General features: G+C 36.9%; 2 protein-coding genes across 2 annotated transcripts; both read left to right on the top strand.

Moving 5' to 3' along the window:
* Positions 1–1,521: 1,521 nt before the first annotated feature.
* On the top strand, positions 1,522–5,851 carry LOC100372166 (large ribosomal subunit protein uL15-like). The gene is made up of 4 exons (XM_002734956.4): positions 1,522–1,628; positions 1,962–2,101; positions 4,199–4,370; positions 5,664–5,851. The coding sequence occupies exons 1-4, from the start codon at positions 1,626–1,628 to the stop codon at positions 5,790–5,792; spliced, it is 444 nt and encodes a 147-aa protein (XP_002735002.1). The 5' UTR covers positions 1,522–1,625; the 3' UTR covers positions 5,793–5,851.
* A 3,053-nt stretch (positions 5,852–8,904) lies between these two features.
* LOC146750469 (uncharacterized) lies at positions 8,905–15,219 on the top strand. The gene is made up of 9 exons (XM_085506676.1): positions 8,905–9,213; positions 9,697–9,814; positions 9,946–10,188; positions 10,702–10,809; positions 12,507–12,629; positions 12,929–13,033; positions 13,631–13,741; positions 13,944–14,084; positions 14,642–15,219. The coding sequence occupies exons 1-9, from the start codon at positions 9,157–9,159 to the stop codon at positions 14,761–14,763; spliced, it is 1,128 nt and encodes a 375-aa protein (XP_085362802.1). The 5' UTR covers positions 8,905–9,156; the 3' UTR covers positions 14,764–15,219.
* The last annotated feature ends 357 nt before the right edge of the window (positions 15,220–15,576 follow it).

The raw sequence follows: 15,576 nt of genomic DNA, 5'->3' as shown, positions 1-15,576 counted from the left end.
TGTATGGTATACTTTAAACTTGGTCAACGCCTTCCAATACAAGTTGTTGGCCTTTGAGCTTGGAGAAGCGAATCCAAATCCGTTTACCTTGGACAATGAAATATTCCTTGTACTTTTTTTTTTCATTGTCTCAATATATTATCAAGAAAACCACCACGAAAATGATGATTGTAGAAAATAATGTTCACTTCGAAAGTGAATACAACTTGCAGTAGCATAAAATAGAATATTTGAACACTGGGTGGCGCTACATTGTTTACATCATTACTAACTACGGAGTAAGGGAAAACAACATTACGATAAAAAAACTTACCGTTTTCGCGGTGTGAAATTCTTTTGTTCTTTGAGGGGAAACTTACTTTGGCAAGATAATTCAGCAAATTTGTATTAAGAATAATTCATAACGCAACGTATTACCTATGCACCCTTAAATAATTTTCATAAATACCGATTACTCAAGAAAAAAATATTTCATTATATTATTATATTATATTCTCTATATTGAATTATGACTGAAAGAAGCTGAATGAAATTACAAACTATATAGTGTGTTCAACAACTCATGTGTGAACAATAACTTTAATAAATATGTTTTTTCTTCGTGAAAATACTGTATTTTTCTGCATAAAAGCGAAAGAATTCCACAATGTCAAAACGGAAAGTCTCTGACGATGCTGAATGTAGTCTTCTTTCTAGACTGAAGGCTGGATTGGTGGGCCGCTTTTCTCGCTCTGTGCTTCTATACGGAATGCACAAAATTGGCCAGTAAATTCCTGTATACGTTTCCAATGGAAATATTCAAAGTTTTTAAATAAATACCTTGTTCACAGTGCCATTTCGCATGTAGGATATTGTTTTTCTCTATTTAGAGCAGTTATATTAGATACAAGACCAAAATAATTCATTTCAATTATGAAATCCTGCTAGACTATTTTCATGACTAACTGTACTTGATTTCTTCTTCCTTCTTTGTTATTCGTTGTTCTTGTAATTGTTTGTGTGTGTGTGTGTGTGTGTGTGTGTGTGTGTGTGTGACGAATAAAACAAAAGATCAGTCGCCTATCGTGGGTAATCACATTCGATTGAGTCATGACATTCTTGTTACCGTGTAGTTTAGAGCTTACGGAGAAAACCAGGGGAAGCACGTAGGCATACTGATTACTCCATTGTTGTGGTTTCACTTATTGTCAACATCCCGCATGTTTCGAGTGAATATTATGCCGTATTATAACAGTACTTTTTGTACATATTGTATTATGTATCACGACTATGCAAATATTTTTTACGTCAATGGCTTGCAGTCATTGGCTGATGTATTGCCTCGCTGAAATGGATAGGGGATTGCAGGGGAGAGATGGGAGGGGAGGATAGTAATAAAATGGACGATCTGCGGGTGAACCTTTAGTGGACAGTGTGAGCGTAATCTGCCAATCGAGTTGAGCTTTCCTCCACATCCCACGGCAACAAATGTTTAGTGTATAAACAATATTCCCTTGTTATTAGCGTAATGTATTGAGATCGTCCACGATAGCGCCCTCAATTGACAGCTTTGATCGATCTCGTGGAGTCTCGCCAACAACGTAACTACGCGAGAAAACTCCGTCTCTTGAACCTCCATTTTGAAAATGGTAAGGCGGTGTATGTAGTTATTTAAAAAACAATCTTTCATCATCCTCTTTGCTTATTAATCAATTTAATTAAAGTTACAATATAGTAAGATTTGAATACCTTAACCTTCGTTCCGTGAAACAATTTCTAGTTTAGTCATGTGCAAAAATGCTCAAATCGTCCATCTGAAATGTATACACAGTTGTCGAAAATCCATGTTGTTGCATGTTATTGGATGACTGTGTGGCGAGAGAACTTGTATTATAGAACTATCGTTTATAGAACTATCACGAAAGACAAGACACTTTTGCAATAATAATAATAATTAACTTCACAATCGTTTTTTTTTTCAGACCGCAAAATTAAAGAAAACACGGAAGCTTCGTGGTCATGTCAGTCATGGACATGGACGTATCGGGAAGCACCGAAAACATCCTGGCGGTCGAGGTAATGCAGGTGGACAGCATCATCACAGAATAAACTTTGATAAATAGTAAGTATTGAGACGTAATTGCACGAAATAATATTTATGCCATGCATGGGCGAGTTGCTCAGTAGTTGATGCAGTCTGTGTTGTGTGTATAATTTTATCGGAGGTTGATGGGGGAAGAATATTCAGTCTCAGTAGTAGGACTGAAAATGAAATTGTTTTAGTGTACATTATGTATAATGTACGAGAGTCGATGGAAACCCCCCCCCCCCCCCTGTGGGTATGTATGGCAACTGTAAGGATAATCTTGGGATGTTTAAAGAAGCTTGAAGTAATCATGCATTTTTTCATGAAACTTCCCATCCGGGAATAACAGTGTAGGGTGGGGATAACAAAGCAATAATAATTTGTATGGACTGCATATAGTGTTAGCAGCCCTAGCTTGTATGTTGCAAAAGCTGTATCCAGTCCATGGAGGTTTTATCATATACCTTATAGGTTCCATTAAAAATAAGTACAAGACACAGTAGCATTCTGACATTCGGTCACTACCATGACAACTCTATCCAACTAGAATCCTGACTGAATGCGCAATCCCTTTGATGTCATTAAATTTCAATCCTAAATATCTTTCTGTATCAGACAGCTACATGTTATCTTAGGTAATGTAATAAAAGTTTATAAAGGCAAGCCCCACAATACAACAGCAAAATTCTGTACTGTCAAGATCAAAATGGTTGGAACCAGTTTGGACTGAGCATCTTGTTAAATCTATAAAATGAATAAGTTTGTCTAAATATGGAAAATTATTGTACAATTTGGCAATCAGGTTTCTCGTAGAGAACGACAATACAAGCAGAATCTGCCCATGCCGGTCACAATTTCCGACCAGGACAAAAAGTTGGCAACCAGCACTATTCTATTTGTTTATGATACACACAACCACAATGCAAAAAATTAGCACACAACAAAACTTTAATGAAAGAAAACACCGCTGTTCAAAATCAACGTACACGTGTGACATCGGCCTAATGTGTTTTTGTTAACCTCCGATTGACATTCTGTTAGTTTTAACAAATGAACCAGATCGGAATAAGTCGTACATGAAGATAATGGAAGGGAAGACAACGATAGATAAACAGAAGGATTACCATTGCAAGTTTAGTTGTGCGTGGGATTTGTCGAGTTGAACAATAACTTGCTCACTTCACCGGCAGCGATGCATCAAGCTGTCGTTCGTTTAATCTGCACTTGCGCTCGAGTGTAGAAAACTTCATTGATGTTTTTGGCTTCATGACTCGTTCATAAAATTAAATTCATAAGCTATATTCAGTCAGTGATACAAGGAATACTTATTTTTCACTATTACCGATAATGTGATTTACCAGCATTCCATTGGAAAAGAAAACAATTAAATTATTTTTTCCACTGTGGCCGTGACAAACAGACGACATGCTTTGACGAAAAAAATGGCTGCCAGGTCAGAGGTCAATGTCTCAAAATGCGTGTTTTAGACGTGATTGCGAAAATAAAGTGTATATATTTTTTCACTTTTATCAAAGCAGAGTAATTTTACATTGAAATATTTAAAATAAAAGTTAAAATAATTAAAGTAGTGAAATCGTAACTAGTAGAATGGAAAAATGAATATTAATTAGCTCATGAATTTTAATGACCTCATTAATAAGTTGTAGAATGGTTGAATGACCATAGCTAATTTGCATAGAAATTAGTAATTTTGAGGGTAGGTAGGGAAAGCGCAGAATTTATTTGGCTACATCTGTAAATCTTAATGTGGTGATGACAATGTTGTGTATATGGAGCCATTGTATTTCAGCTTGATTGGGGGGGGGGGCCTCGTGCTGCTGCAACAAGCCTTGTACTATGGTTAACACTCAGCAAATATTGTTTTTGTCAAATTTGTTTTCTGTAAAATACTTAAATTTTTTTGCTGAAAATATTTCAGGTTTTTGTGTTTGATATGCATTGATATTTGACTGCCATGGCACGAATAAACATACATTTTAACTATATTCTGAACTCCAAACTATGACGAAATAACCACTTGTGCAATTAAAAATGGTGTTCTGCGACTATTATATACCTCTATTGTATTGTACACTGATTACATTTTTGTTTTTTCTTTTCCTACTTTCATAGCCATCCAGGTTATTTTGGTAAAGTTGGTATGCGTCACTTTCACTTGACGAAACAGAAATATTATAAGCCAGCGATAAATCTTGACAAACTGTGGTCCCTTGTGAGTGAGCAGACAAGGATGCATTATAAAGACAAAACAGACAAGGCACCTGTCATTGATTGTATCAGAGCCGTAAGTAACAACGTTTTGTGGAAAAATGGTTTTATTTATTTTCACATTGCAACAAAGAAAAATTTGTTGAACGCCGTCTGCAATTTTGAGTAACCCCTGCATATTGTCCCCTCACCACCACATCAGCATGTTACACAAATTTGGGGATTTTCAGCAGAGAAAGTTCCTTTATTTAGCCCCCACCCGGGAGGGGGCTTGTAGTTTTGCCTCCGTCAGTCTGCGTCCTGAGTGATTTCTCAGAGATGGCTGGACAGATTTTCTTGAAATTTGGTACAAAGACAGTGGTCAATCATACATGTTGCACGTCTATTTATTTTTTGATTCAATCAAATTTGGCCAACTGGCAGTCATTTTTAATTCCAAAATTCAGTCAAATTTGGTCCTTGCGTGTCCATCATTTCTCGGATATGGCTTGACCGATTTTGTTGAGACTTGTTGCAAAGACAAAGGGACCACTAATACAGATGCACGTTGTTTTACTTTTTTTGAAATGATCAAATATGGTCAACCGGCAGCCATTTTGATTGTTAATCATGGCTTTTGTCTGTCTATTGATATTTCTCAAGAGTCTTGACTGATTTCAATGATACTAGGTACAAAGACAGTGAGGAGGTATACATATTCACATGGATTTATTTTCTGATTTGATCAAATATGGCTGCCTGGCGGCCATTTTGAATGTCAAAATCTTGTAAAATCCTGCTTTTTGGGCGTGTCCATCATTTCTTGGAGATGCCCGTATCAATTTTGCTGAGACAGAGTAACCACTGGTACCGATGCACAATGATTTATTTTTTCAAGGAATCAATTAATGAGCTCGTTTGCATATTTAATTATTAATTTGAATTCTTGTTAATATCTCGTGAACTATAATAGTTCATGTATTTGCTATTTAATATTGACTCAATTGAATTTCCATATTCAATTGATGCAAATTTTACCAAGCTGTTAACTTTGAGTAACATATATTTGATTTTCAACTAAATCTTACTACCCGAACTTTAATTATAGATTTCATCTGCAGTGGATGTTTGCTACTAATTTCAACGCTGTTGAAGTCCAACTTGACTACTCCACATTATGCTCCATGATTTGAAAATACCCTCCCAAACACATTATACATACTAGTGTTAATTTCCTTCCTTCCTTCCTTCCGATGTCATTGTGACTTTATAATAATCATATGTAAATTAATTGTACGGCTATATTGTATGCTAACTTATTGATATGTGCATGATAACTTGCTTCTGTGCATTTTATGTTTGTGACCACCTATTTATTTCATTGCTATAGGGTTACTACAAAGTTCTAGGAAAAGGACTCCTACCAAAACAACCAGTCATCGTGAAAGCCAAGTTCTTCAGTCGAAGAGCAGAAGAAAAAATCAAGAAAGTTGGTGGATGCTGTGTTCTTGTGGCGTAAAATCATGTCAAACACTTGTAATTACGAGAAATAAATAACCAGCTGTTTTTGAAAGTGGATTTTTTGTGTCCTGCCTTCTTATTTACTTCCATCTTTCCTTCCATTTTTCCCCACAAGTGGTTTGAATAGAAAAATGCATATATTCAATGTTCCAGTGAACGTTGTCACTTCCTGTTAATTGTACCGTTTCTGTATTTAGACCTTGTACTCTGGCCGCTAAATTCATGGAGAAGGGGGGGGGGGGTTCTAAATTAAATTGCAGATGCACACAAAAGAATGGACTAACTAAATGATATGTATGAAATGCGCGTTACTGGTTGGATTTTTAAACTACTCATTAGTCATCCGTGTGTTTTTGTGTAGTGGCAAATGGAACCAAAGATTGCATGGCACACTTCCTACTCAGTTTGTGTCTATAACATTTCCTCCCCAGTCTGCTTAGCTTAGTAGAGTGACCACCTCGCTGCATGGGCTGGTCTGAGGAAAAGGGTTTGATTCCTGGATGTCAAAATTGAACAGGAAGCTGCACTCTTAACTTTCATCATAGATGTTTAGGTGAATTCTATAAAATGAACTCCAGGTGTTCTTGGACAGATTGAAGTAAAGGAAGTCTTGCGTGCAGTGCAGTGCTATTTGAATACCAAATGCATGCTACATTGAGGTTGAGGTCAGAGTGTAAAATGTGTTTTTAGTCCTCGTCGGACGTAGTCCAAAACTGGGACTTGTGTTTTGGGTTCCCTTCGGGCGCCTGGACAGATTTTCTTACAAGCTGGTACAAACTCAATAAGGAGACATGTGCACATAGATTTATTTTTGATTTGGTTTAAACTTTGTACAAAGGCAAGATATAATGGGTTGAATGTGTTTTTTTCAAAGTTGGTACATTACAAGTCATGATGTGAATATCACTTTGTTTTATTGTCGAACGTGTCATTAATAGTTCCTGGGGTATGCCTTGACCAATCTCATTCGAACTTTGTCTTTATACCCGTTTCATGCACATTTGTAGTTAATATACTAAATACTATCCCAATATTTAAACATAATCTGACGATGCTTTTTTATTGTTAGGCCCCGTCATGTTAGTGATTTTGTCAATGTCATTGATGATGACTTGTTCATTATGCAACTACAGGAGAAGAATAGGAAGGGCCTGTGATCACATTTTCGGGACAAAAAAAAAAATCGCAGTATGTATTTATGTAAGATTGTTATTGAGCTACAAGTAATAATACCTGGGAATGGCGAACGTGTGTTCTTTATGTAAAGGACAAAGCATGACATTTTTTTTTAGAACCAGAGGGTCAAAGGTCACAGTATGTGTTGTACATTTTTCTACTATAGTATGTAATTACATGGGGCAAATAACTCCTTCAAAATGGATCTTGCTATATTTTGGGGTCAAAGGTCAAGGTTAATACATGGGTTTGTGATTGTTCCTTGTATAACTCTCAGGGGTGGAATAGCTAGAGTATATTACGCTCGTATATATTAGCAGTTGATAGCGCTATTGGGTTAGATTCTGGTTAGTGAATCACTGTTCGTATTTAAAGTCACAAACTCTCGAACATTAGGTAGGTCATCAGCTAAAACTGATTTTCACCTGAACATTGATGACAAGATGGAATTCACATATGGAATTGTAAGGGCGTCAACCATTTGATTTTTTACTCATTCTTAAAAACTGCTAGCCAGGGCTTATTTTGTAATGCTAAACATTGTGATGAAATTTTCATTTCATAATTTTGTGAATTTTTGACTTTCTGAAAGCTGCCAGTTCAATTGCTTTTAATACTTTGTGTGTGTGCTCATAATTCTCTTTGGAGGACATGTAACCTCATCAAATGTATGATACCATATTATGGTTGTTACCGATTAGATATGACCGATAGTAACGATGGCAGTTGGATGGGCGTGTCATTAAAAACACTACTTTTATGTTGGTGTACTGTACGTTGTCTATTGGGTATGCATTAATTGAGCCGAGCTCTTTCGACCGTCAGCTCCGTCGCTTGCTCCGTGTGAAAACTGCCATTGTATGACGCGAGCAACCGATCAATCTGCTCGAGCAAATCTCATTACAAAGTTAAGTAATGGTAAACAGTTGCTCGGAGCGGGTGCGTGATACTCTGGTTCTGTCTTGGTGCATTGTGTTGTTTGTAATACAAAACTGTGTATAAAATAGATATTTGTGTAGTGGATGTTGTTTATAAAGAGCCTCTCCGGCTATGTTTTAATCTACCAATGACTTTGGTCAACTCAGATTTCTATTTTAGTCTTTTCATATAATCATTCCCGGGTATTACGCATTCAGATCGGGTTTATGCAATGCAATTTATCCGTAATTTACGGGAACATGTAGAAGTTAGAATCTAAGGAAACAATCCTGAATTATTCGAAAACCGTATAACTTTATAAAAATGGTTTCTTAATCGGGTTATTTTCCTTCCAGGCATTAAAATAATCCGTTACACGAATTGTTTAAATGATATTGACGATAAATACTCAACACAATTGGAACTATTTCAGGATTATTAGAACCGACAGAATTTTGGGGGGGAAATGCTGTTCACAACAATTACACTGCAGTAATTGCCACAGAAGCCTCCAATGAGCATCAAGTGCCAAACTTCATTTTCAATTTGTCGTTTTCTCACAAAAACCACAGAGCGGGATTTTTGCTATTTTGAGTGGTTTGACTTCAGGGATACAGACATTCCATTATTTTTTCTAACTGTCCCGTAACGTTTGGTCACATTCGTACAGCATTACAAGAATAGAGCCGATATTAATATGCTAATAATTAAACTATGTTATGGCATGGAGGTTATCGACAAGTTTCAAGTTGTCCACTGGAATTAAAGATTATAAACTAATGGATGTATCAAAAAACAAAACAATGGGACATACGATGTAACTGATACTACAGTGTACCCCAAAGTAATGTTTACATCAATTGTCTGTGAGTACGTTGTACCAGTTACCATGGTAATATTCTTAATGGTGCTATATTGCTTGAAGGGAGCATTAAGACGATATCCTATGAATCACTGACTACCGTCCAGTCTCAACAACAAATAAATGTAATTTCAATGGCTCTTCTGTAGAACTTACCTGTTTGCGGTGTACTCCGTATATACTGACTGGTCGTTGTCCTGACAAATATCGATATCGCCAGATTAAAGCTATCAGTAAAGTGTTGGTGTGGTTGTACGTTAAGGCGGAAGGATTTGTCTGGTCTTGCTGTATAGAAGGAGAAGATTTGACGCGATCTCCGAGAACTAAAATATTAGACTCTTTTACAACTCGCGTAGCCCTGTAACGAACGTAGACTCGAACAGACGGCTCTATCACCAACAGCAACATGATAAGTGCGACAAACAAAGTCTCTCCAATTGATGCAGAACACAGAATTGATGGCGTAAGTATAATAAAGGCATTGCATTATTATTATTATTTTGCTCTTTCTTTTCGAAACGTATGAACTAATTGACTTCAAATTTGGTAATTCAATAGCGTCTCAAACCGGACCGCGTGGTATCTTCCACAGACATTTCAATCCTGCACCCCTTTTTGGCGACCATCTTGGATCAGCAAACTCGTTTACTAAAAAAACTGGACTAAACATTGCGAAGATGTAACTGTATTAACATACGTCGGGATAAGACGATTTACCGTTGATTTTAGTTTAAAACCAAATTATTTCCTCATAGTATAATTTTAAAATATCATTAGAATAACACATAGAGTTATCGGCCAACTTTCAGATCCACGTGCCCGCCGTGTGTTCGAGGAAGCAAACCACTTTATTCCCAGCGCGCAAGGTGTTTATTGAACCTAATATTATAATGCATGTTATTGATAATCGTTAACGAAGAATGTTTAAACTATTAAACAATATAAGGTGAAAGACGACGAACAGAAGAAGAAGAAGAAGCGGCGGAGACTACTTCTATGGTTACTGCTAGGATGTGGCGTACCAGCTTTGCTAGCTATTATAATTGCTACAGTGTGTGCTACAGGTATGGTCAGTTACATTTCACGTAGGATTGGTAGTTCGCGAATAGCTCGGATTCTAAATATTGTATAAGCTCGTCTGTTCGCGGGTTGTATATGTCCGTCTTGTTTAATAAACTGTTTGTGTTACTTATAGTGTTACCAGCTGATGAACGCCATAATAATTTTGATATAACGTTAGCACCATACAATACAACAAGTGTTAACTTGTCACTACATCTGACATCCACAATCATGATCATTACAACTTCTCCATTGATGACCACTGCGCCACTATGCGACGACAACGAGTATCACTGCGGAGATACAACCTGCGTAGCGTTATCTGTTGTATGCGATAATATGCAGGACTGTCAAAATGGTGCCGATGAACGAGGATGTAAGTACAATCAAAATCTTTGAATGAGGGTGTGAACACACGCAATGAGGGTGTAAATACAAAACAAATTCTTTGAACGAGGATGTAAGTACGCGTGGAGCAGAGATCTCTTTTTTCTGAAACGCAATGCGTATAAATGAAATCCTATTTGAATTACTGGTATACTTAGTAATACTGTAAAATTGAGATAACATGATGCATCCGCAAACTACTGATAATACAACAACAATTCCAGAAACGTTTAAATCATAAATTGCAAATATTCACTCTACTTCATACAATACACAAAAACCCTATTGTCTTATTAGGCTGTTATTGTATGTAACTATTTGTTAAACGCGTTTTTTTTTAGATATATTACTGTCATGACTTATATTACGTGAGCTCGAGGGTGCTAAACTATTTGTATATCAATGCGCATGCGCATGATAAAAGATACGACAATTTGTTTATAGTAACACCAAATTACTAATCTAATGTTGCAAACCTTATAATTGTCATCTCAAACGACAGGTCCATGTGACGGTTTTTCGTGCGAAGGATATCCCTACGAATGTTTGGACCAAACAGTTGAGTGTGACGGTATTAACGACTGTGCTGGCGCCACTGACGAACGAAACTGTAAGTCCATAAACTCAGAGTACGATGGAAATATAAGTAAACGGATGATGCATCACCGATCAATGTAAATAATCTGATTTATTGCAATTAATGAAAGTCATTGACATTCCAAAAAAATCTGTTTTTGTAATTCGAATGGGAATGTGATGATTATGTTAAGACACATTATATTACATGCACATATTCCATAATTAATAGGCCGTCGAACTGTGACGTCATTTCCACCAACCAGCTTACGAAAGCCTGATAGCAACTACGCTCATCGGTCATTATTTGCTGTGACAACGTCACCAATAAATTGTTTTATTAACTTATACACATCCATGTATATTTAACAACGACAGCAGCGCTCAATTCCATTGTTTCGTCTCATTTTACGCAATGTTTTGCGGCATCTCGCGTACTCCGGTCAAGCCTACTTATTCCACCTTTCACAAAATACATACGACATTTTCAACAATTGGTATCGCTTGTAGTCAGTGGACACGTTTATACAAAAGTAACAGACATAAGGCCACACCGACTTAATTTTATGGATGACATCCGCGCGCGCATTAGTTTTCGCCTGTTCTCAAAAAAAAAAAAAAAAAAAATCTCCAACGACGAGTCTTCACAGATCGGTTTTCTGCCCGGAAATTGCCGACTCATATTGTCGCAAAGCGCTGGCTTGTCGTAAAACTCGTTTTGGACTACCTCAAAACGTGCAAATTTTGTTGTAAATGGTCTTCTGCACATGCGTATTGCGTTGCCGGGAATTCCAACATGGCGACCACGCCACCAAAACACGTGAGCATAAAAGTTCAGACAAAACATGGACGGATTGTTGTAGACTAGTACGCAATTGACGTCGGCCAGAGAGATGTGACGTCTACACAGCTATACGAGAGATTGGTAGCGGCAAGCGAGTTTCACCCAGACAACTTTAAGGACATATTGTCCAGAGTGGCTGTCCCGCGTTTCTTCTTATTTTTTTTTTTTTGCATTTTCTGATTCGGATAAGTGAGTAATATTTTGATCATATGACGAATTTTATCAAGATACATGTACATAATTTTTCTGCATCCAAATTTTTGTTGACTCTCTGTTGGTGTTTTTTTTCAATATTGAGCCTCTTATAATTTGTTACATAGTTGAAGTAGTTCTAGAGCATTTTTGTCTACACTTAGACTATCTGAAATGTCACTTTAAAAAGAAGAAGTTAATTTCCAGGTTGCTGTTGACAAACTTATTGTTCATTTTTAATTCAATTGTTTGTTTCAATACAACACAGTAAGTTTTTCTTTATTATTGAGTTGATGTGTATGCCTTTGGCAAAGCCTTATTTTCTTGCCTTTTCAAAATCAAAGGTGATACCTGTGATACAGTACGAGATGTGTACATCAACATGTGCCTCCTACAAATAAAGACTTCTTGTTGTTTTTTGATACACTGTGTTCTGTGGTTCAATTTGAATACCAGCATCGTAGTCCTATGGTTTCAGCAGCATTTTTTTTTTTTTTTTTTGGCAGGATTTTTTTTCGCCCTCTCGCATTAGTTTTGGGGTCTCCAGAGGATGTCATCCATAAAATTAAATCAGTGTAGCCTTACAGACAAAAAAATAAAAACGTTCAAAATGGTGCACCAAATGTTGCAGCTGCATTTATAGCTGAGTGTCAAAAAGTAAAACTATTCACCTCTTGATACTGTACTGCATTCAGGTCCGTGTGCCGGAGGCAATTACAGATGCCCCTCTTTCCCGTACGAATGTCTGGCTACAGCCGTGGAATGCGATGACAATATAGACTGTGAGGGTGGTGGCGACGAGGCGCAATGTGACCATAGTAAGAAAACACTTCCCTCTCGTTTTGTAACAATGATATACACTTATTTTGAACATAGATTTTCTTTTTCAATATGCGAGTTAAGAGAATGAATTGTATGCATTGAGTCTACTGTTTGAAATTAAAGCGCGACAGTCGTCGTGCCGCGTCCTGTTCGATATGGGACTCATAGCGACGTATATACAACGCGTGTAAAATACATTGTTTATTTACATGGAATTCGAACACGCGCTGCGCGACGACCACCGCGCTTTAAGCATCTCATTATTATGATATATTGCCACTTATTTCTCCCATAGTTCCATGTGATGGATACCGGTGTACTGATAGTATCTGTATTCAGTCATCTTGGCTGTGCGATGGCTTTCATGACTGTCCCGGTATTGACGATGAGGACAATTGCGGTAAGTATGTATAAACAGAGGTACATTACTTGGGGTTTGCAACTACGCTGACATGATACCAAGATCCCGTTTCAATCTCGCTCTCACATAAGTGTTCCAACTCAGAAAAATTCGAATGCGCATGCCCGAGGTAACTAGGATACTGGGATGTCCAGGTGGATCAAAATAGCTGCTCACGATATGACGGATTACGATAACTATATTTTCTGTACATTTTCGATGTACTAGTATTACATTTTTTTCACTATGAATGTGGTAATACATGTTTTATTACAAACCGCCTATGTCATGTCAGAAGGTCGTAGCACCAGTCTCGCCATCTACGAGATGAGACTTGAATTGGATTTTGACATGATGTCACTATACAGTACTATGCGCGTTGCAAACCCCAAGTAATGTACCTCTGGTATAAACTAATATAACGTAAAGGGCGGGCGGCGACACAATCTGGTAGGCGTAAACAATATTTATATAACTTCACGAGTGGACTGATAATTTGAAATATATTCACATTTTAACGCTATTGTAGGTGATTTAGCTGTATGGTTCTCGTCAGTGTGATACTAAACGTGACGTATTTTCACTCATGTACCATAGATGCCTGTGCAAATAACGGTTTCCTGTGTCCTAGTGGTCGATGCGTTCCAGAACAATGGAGATGCAATGGTTTAACTGGTTGTCCCGATAGAGCTGACGAACACCAGTGTGGTAATTACTAGACAAGTATACCTCTTGAATATACAATATGGACTTTCCATAGTGACCTAGCCATAACCAAAACGATCATACATACCCATCCCTACCGCAACGTATACTCATGCGAAGACCCAACGTCACATGCATTACGATTCGAAAAAAAATATATATTTGTCGCGTTACAAACGATGACTATATTGATATTTTCCACTAGACACGTGTGTTGGTGGCAGTGGATTCACCTGCGCTGAAGTTGATGACTGTATACCGAGCACGTGGATTTGTGATAGAATAGAAGACTGCGCTGACGGATCAGATGAACTAAACTGTAATTATGACGGAGTACCAACTGTTGGTATGTCAATAAATAAATAAATAAATAAATAAATAAATAAATAAATAAATAAATAAATAAATAAATAAATAAATAAATAAATAAATAAATAAATAAATAAATAAATAAATAAATAAATAAATAAATAAATAAATAAATAAATAAATAAATAAATAAACAAAGTGAATATATATATTATGTAATGCAGCAAATGCAACCACTCTCTCGTTATTGCAAAGTGGAAACAATTGTTGAAAACACTCCAATTTTTTGCACATGCACGTACTCGCTACAAATATCACCCGTATTCGCTATTTTCTGAAAACTTTTCACCAGTACTTGACGCATTTTGGTACATTTATATACCTCCATATATCTCGCACATGCGTGGCGCGACGACTACCGCCCTTTAAACGCTAGTGAAAATAGATGATTTTCCAGTAGTCAAAAGGCGCACGTTAGACAACTTTTAATGAGCATCTCTCATCAACACAGCTTAATTTTGTTTCTTTGGTCATATCATCCATGTTCATTAAATCCAATCGACTATGAATAAGTTTCTTTATTACTTTTATTAGTGCCATATGTGTGTTCTGGTATAAATTGCGGTGGCGGCGTATGCGTCCCGCTAGAATGGGCATGTGACGGCTTGCAGGACTGTGCCGAAGGGATCGATGAAAAGAACTGCGGACGTAAATAGTGTTTACTGGTTATGGTATCACCTTAGCATACTTTCAGATATAAACACGCTTTGTAAAAATCGGATATGTATTTCTTTGTAACTGTATTTTATTTGTCCACAGCGGAGAGAGCCATAGTAGATATCGTCTCCTGCAATACCACTTTTTCATAGGCAATAAAACTCAAAACCAATAACCAACCAATTACTAAGGGACTGGCCATTTTCTTCTACGGGGGGCTATTTTGAAATTGAATAAGGGGGTGCTTTTTTCATAGCCTGGGCAATCAAATTTGTTAAGTGTAAAAAATACATAGTTAAAGAGACACAAAACTTACAGATTGTTCTCCATTTTTTATTACACAACAATTTTCAAGTTCATGAACTTTCAAAATTCAAACTTTTATTTTTTTCCACAAAATGTAAAGTTTATTGTATTCGTTAATTGATAATAAACAACCAATGCTTGCACTCAAATAGTTTTCTTCTTTGAATAACTCAACTCATCATAATGTATAATACCAAAGAAGGTAACGAAAATTAGTATAATATATCTGAAATAATATTTATCATTAAAGCGGGAGGGTCGTCACCTGCGCACGCGCGGGAATTGAATCTCAACAGACGATAACAACACACGCTAAAAACGCAAAGGCTCATGGGTAGACGCTTGTTTGTAAAGAATGGCACGCTATGGCTATCTGACGCAAGCGCAGGTGACGACTCCCCCGCTTTAATAAAAAATATCAAAACAACAGTAAATAATATAACCTGATATATGAACTATTTGTAACTCCTAAATGTCAATATCTCCTGCACCATCACCGTGACAAC

The sequence above is a fragment of the Saccoglossus kowalevskii genome, chromosome 1, assembly GCF_978046115.1.
Source record: "Saccoglossus kowalevskii chromosome 1, keSacKowa6.1, whole genome shotgun sequence".
NCBI classification, from domain to species: Eukaryota; Metazoa; Hemichordata; class Enteropneusta; family Harrimaniidae; genus Saccoglossus; species Saccoglossus kowalevskii.
The sequence above is the reverse complement of the archived record's forward strand: the minus strand, read 5'-3'. Positions and strand labels throughout refer to the sequence as shown.

Bases quoted from the DNA above. Each gene is read 5' to 3' on its own strand.
- LOC100372166 (XM_002734956.4), top strand. The intron at 2,102-4,198 runs GTAAGTATTGAG...CTACTTTCATAG, and splicing joins AGAATAAACTTTGATAAATA to CCATCCAGGTTATTTTGGTA. The intron at 4,371-5,663 runs GTAAGTAACAAC...TCATTGCTATAG, and splicing joins TCATTGATTGTATCAGAGCC to GGTTACTACAAAGTTCTAGG.
- LOC146750469 (XM_085506676.1), top strand. From the start codon at position 9,157: ATGATAAGTGCGACAAACAAAGTCTCTCCAATTGATGCAGAACACAGA. The intron at 13,034-13,630 runs GTAAGTATGTAT...CATGTACCATAG, and splicing joins TGACGATGAGGACAATTGCG to ATGCCTGTGCAAATAACGGT. The intron at 13,742-13,943 runs GTAATTACTAGA...ATTTTCCACTAG, and splicing joins AGCTGACGAACACCAGTGTG to ACACGTGTGTTGGTGGCAGT.